This window comes from Boleophthalmus pectinirostris, unplaced genomic scaffold (genome assembly GCF_026225935.1).
Source record: "Boleophthalmus pectinirostris isolate CB_2022bp ecotype Guang Dong unplaced genomic scaffold, ASM2622593v1 HiC_scaffold_3, whole genome shotgun sequence".
Lineage (NCBI taxonomy): Eukaryota > Metazoa > Chordata > Actinopteri > Gobiiformes > Gobiidae > Boleophthalmus > Boleophthalmus pectinirostris.
In genome coordinates this window covers 23,396,039-23,409,199 of record NW_026571299.1, presented here as the reverse complement: position 1 = coordinate 23,409,199, position 13,161 = coordinate 23,396,039, and the positions used below count along the sequence as shown (strand labels likewise).

Here is a 13,161-nt window from a genome sequence, read left to right as displayed (position 1 = left end):
ACAAATGTGAAAAGAAAAGAGAAAAGAGGAAAAAAACACTTTTGAGTCTGCTCCCTGGTCTGTTACAGTTGCACATTTCTGGCTAGGTGCAGAAAGTGCAGTGTTTCGGCCAAAAACATTTGATTAACAACAAGTTAAGGCTTACAAGGTAGCAAGGCTAACAAATGAATGATGCTACACATTTAGAAGTAATTTGTTCACCAGCTAATTATCTGCTGTTATTATTTAGTTTAGCTGAGAGCTCCTCCTCCTCTTCCTCCTCCAAACATGTAAACAGGCACAGAACATATGGAGCCTCACCTGGAATGACAGAAATAGTTTTGAGAGCTCGGAGCACCCTGAACGTCCTCAGCGCTGACACATTTCCCAAGTCCACAAACTCTGTGATGTATCTGAGGAGGAAAACACAGAGGTCAAACTATGAACCAGCAAAAGACCAATTTTCTATTCTATTCTAAGAATAACAAAGCAAAAGGAAGGAAATCATATGGTTAAAGCATTTGATATTTGGAGTGGCTGTGTAGTTCATCAAATGAATTGATATTAATGTTATGATATGCATATGATCAGTTACTGGAGTAGTCCTGTTATAGACCTGGTTTAGATCTGGTGGTACTTGGAAAGCCATGTATTTTTTTATTTGGTATTTACTTGTTGTGAAAAATTTGAGAGACACACTACTATTGGCCTCAAATCTGCCCTCCACAAATGTTTTCATGAACTGTCTTTTCAGATGCTTCTGAGGAATGTACCATTTTGATAGTAAAAGTAGTATGATTATGAACCAACTTCAGATTTGATTTTAGTACTCTACTTCTTTTAGTAATTAACTTCTACTTGACCAGGTAAGACATTAAGAACAAACTCTTCTTTCCAGTGCTGGTGTGGGTGTACTAAAGAGCTCTCAAGAGGAAGGGAGAGGCAAATTTGGAATAGACTGTGTATTGTGAGTAAATAAAACAGGAGCTGAGACCAGAAGATTAAGAGTAAAAAAGTATTCTAATGTTATATTTCATGAATCTAAATACTTACGCCATAGAAATGACCATGAAGTCCAGCCAGTTCCAGGGGTCTCTGAGGAAAGTGAAGTCATCTATCGCAAAACCTCGAGCCACGATTTTAGTGAGCGACTCAAACGTATAGATCCCTGTGAAGGTGTACCTTTACAGACACAAACACAATGTTACAAATATGCAAAAAAAACAACAACAGTACTGAAACCAAAAGAGTGTCTGTCATCAACAAAATAAGTAGACGATAATATAACTAATAACATCAAGTGATTTTAAAACATTTACATTTTCCAGGGTTGAAATCTCAAGCAATAAATGTTTTCTTCAATTTTGTAGGCTCCAAAAATGTATAATCTAAAAATGTTTGTGTTCATATCCAAACTTGACTTATGGAAAAGTCCCTCGTTAAATACAGTTTGAAGTGAGAGTGCAGGCTTGGTCTTGTTTGTCTTCATGTTCACTGTAGGAGCCTAACACCAGTCATGTGTGCATATCTACACTTCTTATGATTCATATCTAAAAAAACATTGTGTGATTTCGTGAGATTCTGCTGTGTGTACTTACTCTACTTGCTTGGACCACTCAGGAGGGTCACTAAAGGTCATGAAAATACAGTTGGTCAAAATGGTGCACATGATGATCATGCTGAATAATGTGGAGACAAAGGTTAAGGAAAATATCTGATCAAACAAAACACATTCAAAATACAAAATAAGATCACAAACCATACACATCCACATTTCTACAGGCTAGGTGACCAGATTTTATCATTTCAATTAAGTATAAAGTAGACATATTGTGTTTGTGTCTACTATATTTATCATCTATGACACCCGTGGATCATTATATTTTGCACATTTTAAATCACATTATTGGTCTAAAATGGCTTCATAAAAGAAACAAGTTCACTGAAACTGCGGTGCCCAAAAGGAGCTGATGTCATCACAACAATAAGCTGCATGGTGTCGGCCTCTTCTATTGATGGGCCTCGCAAGCAACTGATTTATTTAAAAAATAAAAATTGACAAAATGGCAACGCACATGTCACAGTGGGCGTATAAAGCTCACTCAAACACGAATCACTCTAAATATCTAAATACAACTTCAAGATGGGAAATGAGAAGGGGAAGCAACGATAACATTTCAGTCTCCTGTAAGTGGAACCCAGCAAGACATTGTTTAGTGGACGATATAAAGTGTCTTCTCTTTGCCTGGTGGAATCAGTCCCTCGTCCTTTCCATAAAGTGAGTCAAACAAGTCCCCTTATTTGGGACAGTCCAATCACAGCCGATAGTTTGTACCATGTGTCTCTAATGTGGGAGACATGTCCTCTCCAATAGATGCATCACAAATCTCAGACTTCCGGTCATTGTGCAATCTATACCGGGAAGGATTTTCCAAAAACGTGAGCATCAAACCGCCATGTTTGTTTTCCCAGTGGGATGTGTCTATTGACAAAGCCTATCTTTTCTAGTCTTTTGAACCATATCACTTTTGTTTCTGGTTCTGATATTGTCATATTTTAGTTTTGGGATTCGGACATTGTAATTGTGTGGTTGTTGGATGTTCTAACAGCAGAAAATAGCTTGAGAAATTTGTTTGTGAACTTCATAACTGCAAAAGGGAATCAGATGTGTGTGACTGCAAACCTCTGTTGAAACTGCTTCCCATCCCAATGGAACTGAAAATTAGAGGAAGGCGAACGCAATGGGCAAGATTGATCCACAGGAAGGATGAAAAAAGGAAACCTCTGTCTGCCTAAATCATCCCGAGTTTGCAGCGAACATTTTGTATGTGGAGCGCCAACAAAGCAAAATCCCAATCCCTCACTCAGCTTTGGTTATAAATCTAAAAAGTCAATGCCAAAAGCGAAAGGCACCAGCTGTTCACCAAGAAACACCTTCCACTGCAAAGAGACCAAGACGTGATGTTGCTGTAAAACCACAAGAACAAGAAAGTGCAGCTCAGTCTGTTTGTCTTCTGTACCTCTCGCTGCAAACTTGGGATGATTTAGGCAGTTAAAGGTTTCCTTTTTGGTCCTTCCTGTGGATCAATCCTATTTTTCAATTTCGTTGGGAAGAGAAACAGTTTGAACGGAGGTTTACAGTCACACACATCTGATTCGCTTTTGCAGTTATGAAATTCGCAAACAAATTTGTCGAGTTGTTTTCCACAGTTAGGATCCAAGAACCATGTCCAACCATGTACAATGTCCGAATCCCAAAACTAAAATATGACAATATCAGAACCAGAAACAAAAGTGATATGGTTCAAAAGACTTGAAAAGATCGGCTTTGTCAAAAGACAAACAACACAGTTTGATGCTCAGTTTTTCGGAAAATCCTTCCCAGTATGCATTGCACAATGACCCAAAGTCCGAGATTCTTGATGCATCTATACTGTGGTACCATTTAGAACAAAATCTTTAACTTCTTTTGCTTTTTTACTTGTAAGCCACCAGGTTTGTTTTGACATGAATGGTGCCTTCTCCAATTGGTCAATCCGCCTATCAATCATGTCACAGGAAATCAGGGAGACAGTTCATAAGATAAGATACATTTCATAACCTGTGCATTTCAACATAAAAAGTAAAATCTGGTCACTTGTAGAACAGTCACATCAGCTGTCCACGTGAAAGGATATGAGTGTATCAAAATCTTAATAGCTATGCGTCTTAGAAGATTAAAAGGGCTTATGATGTACAAGGAGGGCGTGGCACTGAAGCGGAAGATTGTTTTCCCTTTGTTTAGGACTATAAATGTCTGTGGAGAGAGACAAAAACAGACAGTTAGACAGTGTTAAACATGGACATCAGTGGGTCTGGTATATGAAAGTCTGATCTAAATCCACTGGTAGATCAGATGGTACAATGAAGAGCTTTCAACTTAGTGTCACAACAGTTTGCAATTCTAGGGATGCTCAATACATCTTATTTATTTGATTATATTAGGACAGCGCATACTGATAGAGATAGACAGAAATATTTTTTTCAACACCAGTGTCGACACCATTTTTTTAGAATCCAAAGAAATCAACATCAGATATATTTTGGGCCATTAACACATGGGGTTGATTTGGATTATTTTTCCTGAATGATGTGATTTGACCAGTTTTATGACAAAGTGGAAAAGAGAACAGTGCAGTTGTACTTTGTGCAGTGTCCTCTTCATAGTAAAGTGTTTATGTAAAGGTTTATGCAAATTTTTTAGTCACCAGGTCGACCAAAACAAAATAAATTTTATCCATTGTTTACTGCTCTGATGTTGTTGTTCTATTTTGTACCTGGCCTTTTTATTAAAGGTTCTATACTACACAAAAATAGCTGCTGTGAGCGTTAAGTCATGTTACAATGTTGTTATCTTTTCAAAAGCAGACCTGCAGTTGTGTTTTGTTTCATTCACACATGTTTGCGTAACCTTTTAGTCTGTCTACATCTCAAACACTCAAAATGCTCTGTTCCACCTTGTGATGTCATGAAGCGATAGTTTTCAAGTTAATGGCACCTTTTACATTTTGCATAGTAGAAATGGGAAATTCCAGGGCTGAATCATCCAAATAATCCTAGTGAAGGTGTATGGAGTTTAAAAACACAGTCCTGCATTACCACATGACATCAGAAGGGGTGTTTTCTGTTTGAGAGAAGAACTCCATCTAAATGTGTAGGGTTTGTGAGTTAAAAATGTGAATGAAACAAAACACAACTACAGGTCTGTGGGTGATGAAGAAATAGCATTATTACATGACAATTTACAGTAACGATCGTCAGAAGTCAAAAGTTCCCCAGTCAGTGTTATTTTAAACACACTGGTGAAGTTACAATGGAAATAGAAGAAGAATTGTCTATTTTGTTCAATAATCAGTGTGGGTCTTTCTAATGGAGAAGTCTCCAGCCAATCCTCATGACGTCAGTGAAAGAATGTGGTTTGGAGCAGACCCAAGACTTCGGAGTAAGAAATGTAACTATGTTTTGTGTTAAATGGCAATGATTAAAAGCCTCTATGTTATGTTCAGATAATTAAAAATGTCTTGCTTATCCCCATGGAGTTACTGCTTTGCCTGGAATGTTACATCAAACATCTCTCTAGCACAGGACTGGGCGATTCTTTTTTCCATGGGGCCACATGAGAAACTGAAAATATTGTGGAGGCCAAAATGCTTCACTCATATAAATTATATTTCTTTATAAAAGCAGTAAGTAGCATTGTTTTGATGAGCTGATCAGACTGATAAGACTTTATGTTCTGATGAAGCAAAGAAAAAGTGAGGTTGTCTTACAAAAAATGTCATTTAAAAACACTTCTAAAATAAAATAATGCAGCTTTAGTCCATGAATGAGGTCAAATGATAAAATATGTTTATTTTGTAATTCCAAATGAGCTTAAACAGGCCGATCAGAGTCAGACAAATGTCTGTATGTGACCCGGGAGCTGGACAATGCCCAGGTCTGATTTAGCATTTATTTCGTGACATGTCTTTTAATTGAAAAAACACCATAGAAACATGCATTTATACTGTTACAGGTTACGCCTCTTCACAGATTTGATGTGTAATTTGGGTTGGTGACAATTTTATTGCAAACCAGGAAGACATTTGGAAAGATGTGATGACAACTTCTGGTGTAGTTCACAACACTGGACTCACCGACCGACTGTGATCAAACCCACTGAAGTGAATGTGATCAGTGGTAAATTGAAGGTTAGGTTAGGTTGCTTTATTTGTTCTCGTAGGTAAATTTGCTTTGCAGATTTGAGAGGTCCCAGGTCCCACATTTCATTCATCCACATTATGTGCAAAAACACATATAAAAACACAATTACAAAATAAAGTGTTACAGAGCTCCAGTGCAGAATGGTTTGTTCTATAAACAATTAGTTAAATTCATCCATCACACTTAGCTGAAATCACAATAAATATTAAATATGTGAAATACACACAATCTTAGATAAATAGATGACAATTTATTCATAAGTACGATAGCAGCCGGAACAAAGCTCCTTTTAAAAATGATTCATTCTAGATTTTGGGACTAAAAGCCTCTGACCAGAGGGAAGCAGCTGAAACTCTGAGTTTAGTGGATGTTGCATTTCTCTTAAAATCCTCTGGGACATCCTCTGTAACTGTCTCGAGTAAAGAGAGTCCAGGCGGCTCTGAGGATGAACAATCACCTCACTCGCCCATTTAACCAACTGATTCAGGGAGTTCTTTTTTTTAGCAGAAATGCTCCCAAACCATGAGACCAATGAAAACGTTGAAGACTACAGACATATGTGCTGTTTGGAATCATCTGGAATTTGGCGCTTCGTCTCTTCTAATCACATGTTCCCAGTGCACTCGGAGTTGTGTGTCATTGTGGAAATGATGAAAACTGAGGTGTGGTTGGATTTCTTGATTCGCCGAACATAATGGAACACTACAATGACATGGAGATGAAGAAAACTGGAACATTTTCAAATTTTTCCAAGAACAGAGCCTGCCTGAAGTTATCATAACATATTTCACATCCCAACATCTTCCTGGTTTGTGATGTAAGCGTGAATAGAGTCTATACTGTAGTCGAGCATTCCTGCCCAAATAAATAATATCTTCATACACCCTCTACCAGTAAAGTTACGCAGTGCAACTTTAATAAGACAAAAACAAAAATGGTGACAAATCAATTTGAAGGAACAAAAGTGATCATTCTTTTGTCACATGGCCCAGTAGCCCTGTTTCAGAGTTTATTCAGAGCCTACGCTGAAGCTTAAAACCTGGGGCCGAGCTTAAAGCTGTTACAGGAAGACAAGCACAAGTGGAGTCATCGATCACACGAGGAGATGTGCTGACACGAGGCCTAAGAAGAGCCACTCCCCACGGGCCGATGGGGCTGGGCACTGGCCTGAGACATCCATACATCCAGGAGAGAGAGAGAGGGACCAGGAGGAGGGGGAGAGAATAGGGAAAAAGGGGTGGAGGGGGGCATAGGGAGAGAGGGAGGGATAAGGAGGACGGGTGGCAGAGCTCAGAGTATGGGAATTTGGACGGGGATGTTTCAGTTGACATCACAGTAGTTTTACGTTGTGTCCCGTCTCATCTAATTAGAAAAAGTTTTATCATCCAAGAATCAGGAAGTGTGCGGTATCATATTATTGAGCTAGTTCTGTTTATGATATGATAACTCCCAATAGTCTGTTCCTTTGTTTATTTCGTCACTCTGATGCTTTGTTTTAACGATCAGCGTGGGGCTTTTTATGGGCGAGTTTACAGCCAATCCTCTGTCAGTAAACGCGTGTGGTCTGGAGCACAGTTCAGACTCATCTCCGTAGAAATAGATGTGTTAAAGCCATACAGTGGAACATTAGAGGAGAGCAACAGTAGCCAAGATACCCGGTCTGTTGAGTGGATAATAATAAAAATGTCTGTATACATGGTGTCCCAAAGAATTTGACATCATTTCGCAGGCCAATAATTTTGCCAGTTCTTGTTGAAATAACCTCAAATATTCACAGAATGTATAGAAACACATCAAGATTGTATAGTGAATGTTTGATTTTTGTTCTGTTTTCAGGTTGAGCTGTTCACTCCTAAAGAGAAATCATTTTGCGTCTTGGAATCTGCTGCACTCACTCACCCAAGACTGTGCAGCTTTCAGTGCAACATTTGGAAAAACTTCACCAACTGGCAACAAATTTTGCACCAGAAATGTAAAGATTAGGGTTGTCCCGATCCGATCACGTGATCGGAAATCAGCGCCGCTCACATGATTGCTGACTTGATCTGGACTAGGGCATTATGTACTGATCAGGTATTGGATAAATAATATACATATATAACACACAGGACACACAGAGCACACAACAGTTTTTCTGAGGTGCGGGATTTGCTCAGGGACATCTAGTCAGCACGAATGTCTGTCCCAGCACCTATTGTACTAAAGGCGCTGGGACTTTTGGGCCGTGTCGTGCTCGGGCGCTGTTACCTGTGGTTCTGTGGCCCGTGTTCACACCTGCGCAGCCGATGGAATTATCACATCGCAATTTGTTTTGATTTCAACAAACAGTGCTGTTGCACAGTGGAGCTGGCGCTTTTGGCGGTGAGGGTCCGTCCAGCGGCATGAAGCGTCTATTGAGCGGTGGGACCAATGTTGTGGTGCGCACCACTGTGAGTTTGTGGATGTGGTGGCGGTGCGGAGGAGAGAGACTGTGGGGTTTCTGTCATCTCGTGCTTATTTGGTAAGATTTTGTATTATTTGGATTTCATAGACGAGTCTAAATGTTTCAAATGTAAAACACATACAAATATATAATATCAAATATACAAAGTGTAGACTGTGCAGAGTCGAGTCTCAGGTCTGATCTGATTCTGGTCTGGTTTCTGTTTTGTCCAGTTCATTAAGTTTACTAAGTTACACATTCCAAGACCAGACTGTGAAAAGTCAAGATTTTCAACAATGATGGTGCATGGTTAGAAAAGTTAATTAAAAAAACTTAAGTTTTGGACATTTGATTTTTCACACTAAGTTCAGCCCAAATACTAAACGTAGAAATCAACACAATCTGATCCCCCAAACATCCTGTATCTTTTTCTTTGCTCTTAGTTCATTTCTTAATGTTTTATAGAAGTATCGGATCGGGACTCGGTATCGGCAGATACTCAAAATCAAATGTCTCGGACTCGGGGGCAAAAAATTTGATCGGGACATCCCTAGTAAAGAGTTCAACTGCTTATGAAAGGCTAAAGGATCTGGTACCAACATCAGCATCAGAAGAGAAGGTCGAGCAAGTTCATGAAAAACAAATCTGTAAGGAGAACGAGTTTGGAAACCCAGACTACTTGAATGACAGTTTGGTGTATAAGATCCTTTTTCCCAAAATGACTGGCCTGCGAAACGATGGCAAATTTTTGGGACGCCCTGTATTTCAAGTGTCTCTAATAATAATAATGTATGAAGATCAGAAATAGCTCGCCCGCTCCAGTCTCAGTTTCTATCTTTAATATCTGCTAACATGTGTGTGTGAGGAATACAAATGAAGTGTCCAGTGAGTTTCAATGTCACAGGGAGAGGACTGCTGACTGAGTGAAAACACACTGTGAATGGAAATATGGAGTAAACAAAGACACGGATCACAAATGGGTTACGCTGTACAGACGCAAGACTTTAGAAACAAAGAAATTTTTCTGACGTTTATCATGAGCAGCATTTATTGAAAACAACTGTGAGAGCATTAAAAAATGTTTTGTCCTGGTACAGATATATTGTAGAAGCAATTCTTGAAGTCAAAATAAGTCTCCTGTATGCTGCCTAATCAGGACGTATGTGGTTAGCATCAAAGTTGTTGGTAAAACTGCACTCTGGTGTCTGAATGTTGGGAAAAGCACTTCTAAACTCATCGTGGTGAGTAATTAGGATGCTTAGAATGCATTTGGGAAGTGAAGAATAACTCTGAACCACTGCAAAATGTTTATAATCAACTAGTTTTGGTGTTTTTTGTGTTTTTAAGACAATAAAAATCAAGTACAGCACTTTTAACTTTTGAGAGAAGACTGAGGCTACGTGTGGCCACACATGTGTTGGATCAATAAATATTCAAGTCCACATGACAACAGAGCACGGAATGAAAATGATGTAATACATGTGCCTCACCTGGATGTGGCATTGTTAACAATGATAATAATATTTAATAATGCAGATCTCATCACCGCTTTTTAAACTTTAAGGTAATTTAGCCTAGTTTAGAAGTAGCCCAGAAATATAACCGTTTTGTTTTGCAAAAGTTAGTTGCATAAATTTTTAACCATAATATTTGGATGAAAATTATTAATAACTTGGTCTCAAAATCCAACAGTGTAATTACTTGTGCGTAATCTTTGTTATTGATCCGTGTGTGTAATCTGTGTTGTGTGTTATTGTGTGCATTAGCGTTAGCAGTGTGTCTCGGTTGCAGGGAGACAGGAGCGGCTCCGTGGGCTACACCTGTACCATTTCAACAACAGTCTTGTGGTCTGTGGAGGGCTGCAGTTTTTGCTGCATCAGAGGACCCTGGTAATGACAGGGTCACGACATCATTGTTTTCCAAAAGCTGCAGTTTGCTTGTCCAGATTTCTCCACTCTGGAACTCGTTTTCCAAAAACACAGTTTTCGCCCACCAAAACGCCTGCTCTGTGTGGACGAAAGACCAAAATGAATACAAACTTCACTGTCTGGACCAAAAACGTTGTCGTGTGGACAGGCCCTGAAATATGAACTGACAAACTAACAGAAAACTTCCGTGTATTTCAGAGCATGTTTACAGAGGTCTGAACTACTGCTACAACAAAATGATGCTTAAAAAAAAGCATTCTATCATCTAAATTCTTGACGGGGAGCACCAGTCCAGCTAACACAGGTTTAAATAATACTGTTGTGAACAAATCGATACATCTGTAACGTCCATGATATATCTGATACATGAGGGAGATCGGATTACTCCTGGTTTAGCCTCAAACTAGGTCATCACTCATCAAGTTTACAAAAGAACCAATTACAGGAACAATTAATGTTCAGTCATTGTATTACAACATACAGTATATCACTTAAAGGTGCATTGTGTAACTTTTCTGGTGGAGTGTCCATTACCTCCTTGTTTCTATGGAAATAGAAATACTCCACAGTGTGACATTAAACAGCTCTGCTTTACATTTATTCAATTACAGGTGGTTTTATAGTTCAAAAATACCTAGAAAAACAAACATTGTGATTGTGAGCGGGATCATCTCTCCACAGATCTGACCTGTAAATTGGTCTTGTTTGGTTTCCATGAAGATAGAAATGTTTAATACCATATTGTGAAAAATTCCAGGTGAACCAATAACATCTCCATGAAGAAAAGCATTTGACAGAGCCTCCACCAGAAAAGTCACAATTGTAAATTTAATTTTAGATGTATTTGACTAAAATAATTCTTGGTTGGGCAGTTTTATTTGTATTTTTGGACTTGGTTGAGCCTGGACTAAATGGGGCATGGGATTAGCAAAAGCTCTCAATGCCGTCTCTATGATCTGACCACATATTTGTTTGAAAGAGCTCTGACAACACAAGAAAAGTACTACTCAGTTGCATTTTATGTATAACTGGAAGAACAGCTTCATTTCTAAATCTCCTTCTAACTCATTCCATAACTTCAGCTGGTGTCTGTTAGTGATGAGACTAGACACAATTTCTACAAGACGAGATACAAGATTGGTTGCACGAGAACAAGACAAGACAAGATTTTAACATAATTCCTATTATATACACTTCACAGTTCAGTTTACAATTTTGGCCTTGCAATTCTTTAAAATTTGATTCTAGTACTGCTTTTTAGAACTGTAACAGATGCAACTCACCAACTCTAGGGGTGTAATGATATCCAAGTCTCATGACATGATATCGTCACGGTATGAACCTCACAGTACAATATTTATTGTGATATCGTGGGAAAGCTCATGATATGTTGGGGAGGCTCACAATTAGGGATGTAACAATATCTAAATCTCTCTGTACGATGTTATCACGATATGAACCTCACGGTACGATATTTATTTATGTTAATATGCTTACTCCAAAGAACTAAGACTTAAAAGTGTTAGAACTGTTATTTCTTGTTGTAGTCTGCACTGAAATGGAGCAAAGGATCATGGTCTATGTAGTTCTCTCTGCATCATAACTCTTCATTTAAGCAAAGAGACTTGTAATTCGATATATTGTGATGATCCATGATATTATTGTGAGAACTTTGATGATACGATATCACAATATTTCGGTTATTGTTCCCTAACCAACACGTCACCCTTTTCTGTCCAATCCAAATGTAAAGATCTTTTTTTTTCTTGTGTGCACTTGTGGTAATTTTGTCTCGTGAGATAATGTTGCATTGTGAGATCTTGTACCAGCCCTAGTGACTATGTATCTTTTATAATCCAAATAAAAATAAATATTCAATTTATACACATTTTGGTTGATTGAAGGACTAGAATAGAATGTAACTGAATCAAAATCGTAATTTAAATGGTCATGAGTTGCCAATGACAAAATCTGAAAATCTTTAAGTGCATAATTTCACCTACAAACAACAAAACATCCACTCTTATTTTATATATATTTTAAAAATGATTAAGTAACCTCTACAAACATATTTAGGGGTGTCAAATGATCACATTAATTGCAATTAATTCATTACAGTCATATTTAGCGTGTTATGTTTTTTAATCACATTAATCTCATTTATAATGAGAAAATTCAGTTTGTCGACTGGACAAAAGTTAGTTTGGTTGAAGATGTTTCACAGTTCATCCAAGCTGCTTCTTCAGTTCTGGTCAGACGCTGGTGGACACTTCCTTATATCTGCAGGGAAGAGCTAACTACACTGAAACTAACACACACACTTGTTTACAGTTTCTGTTTGTTAGTTCGGTCTATTGACCTGTACAGGGTGTGGGGTCTAATTAGCAAAACAATTAATGGCCATAATGGAGCTTCCACACCTCTGGACCTGACCTGGATACACCTGTTGTTCTCTTGTTTGTTTTGATTTAGGTTTGAGGATGGAGATGTAAATAGGAGACAGATGGTGTCTGAGTCTCCATTTCTGTTTAGAGAAGGATTCTCTTTCTTAACAAAAATTGCTTTTTTCACTCCCCTCTCAAACCAATTCTTTTCTCTGGCTAAAATCTGTACCTCACTCTCCTCAAATGAGTGACCTGTGGCTTTTAAGTGGAGATGCACAGAAGACTGAGGTCCACTGCTGCTCTCTCGTCTGTGTTGGTTCATCCTCTTGTGAAGTGGCTGTTTAGTTTCTCCAGTGTAGCGCAAACTGCAGTCTTCACTGCACTGAATGGAGTAGACCACATTGCTTTATTTGTGGATCAGTGTTTTGTCCTTTGGGTGGACCAGTTTCTGTCTTAAAGTGTTCGTAGGTTTGAAATAGACCGGGATCTCATGTTGTCTGAAAATCCTCTGTAGTTTTTCAGAAACACCAGCCATGTAGGGAATAGTTACCCCCTTTCTCCTGGGTTCTGATTCTCTGTTGACCTGTTTTTTAGTTCCCTTGATTTTGTTGAAGGCCCATTTTGGATCTCCACAAACAGAGAGGGCTTTCTGCACATGTTGTTCTTCTTTCTCCTTTACCTCTGTGCTTGTAGGCACCACTTGAGC

The 13,161-nt window shown here is 38.5% G+C and overlaps 1 protein-coding gene across 1 annotated transcript in view; it reads right to left on the bottom strand.

The window, feature by feature from the left end:
* Positions 1-13,161, bottom strand: part of scn8ab (sodium channel, voltage gated, type VIII, alpha subunit b) — a 97,890-nt gene that overhangs the window by 52,119 nt on the left and 32,610 nt on the right. The window contains exons 3-6 of the mRNA XM_020923216.2: positions 3,657-3,775; positions 1,578-1,667; positions 1,033-1,161; positions 301-392 (exon numbers count right to left, since the gene is read on the bottom strand). Of these exons, the coding sequence (XP_020778875.1) occupies positions 301-392; positions 1,033-1,161; positions 1,578-1,667; positions 3,657-3,775 (430 nt within the window). The remainder of the gene's footprint in view (positions 1-300; positions 393-1,032; positions 1,162-1,577; positions 1,668-3,656; positions 3,776-13,161) is intronic.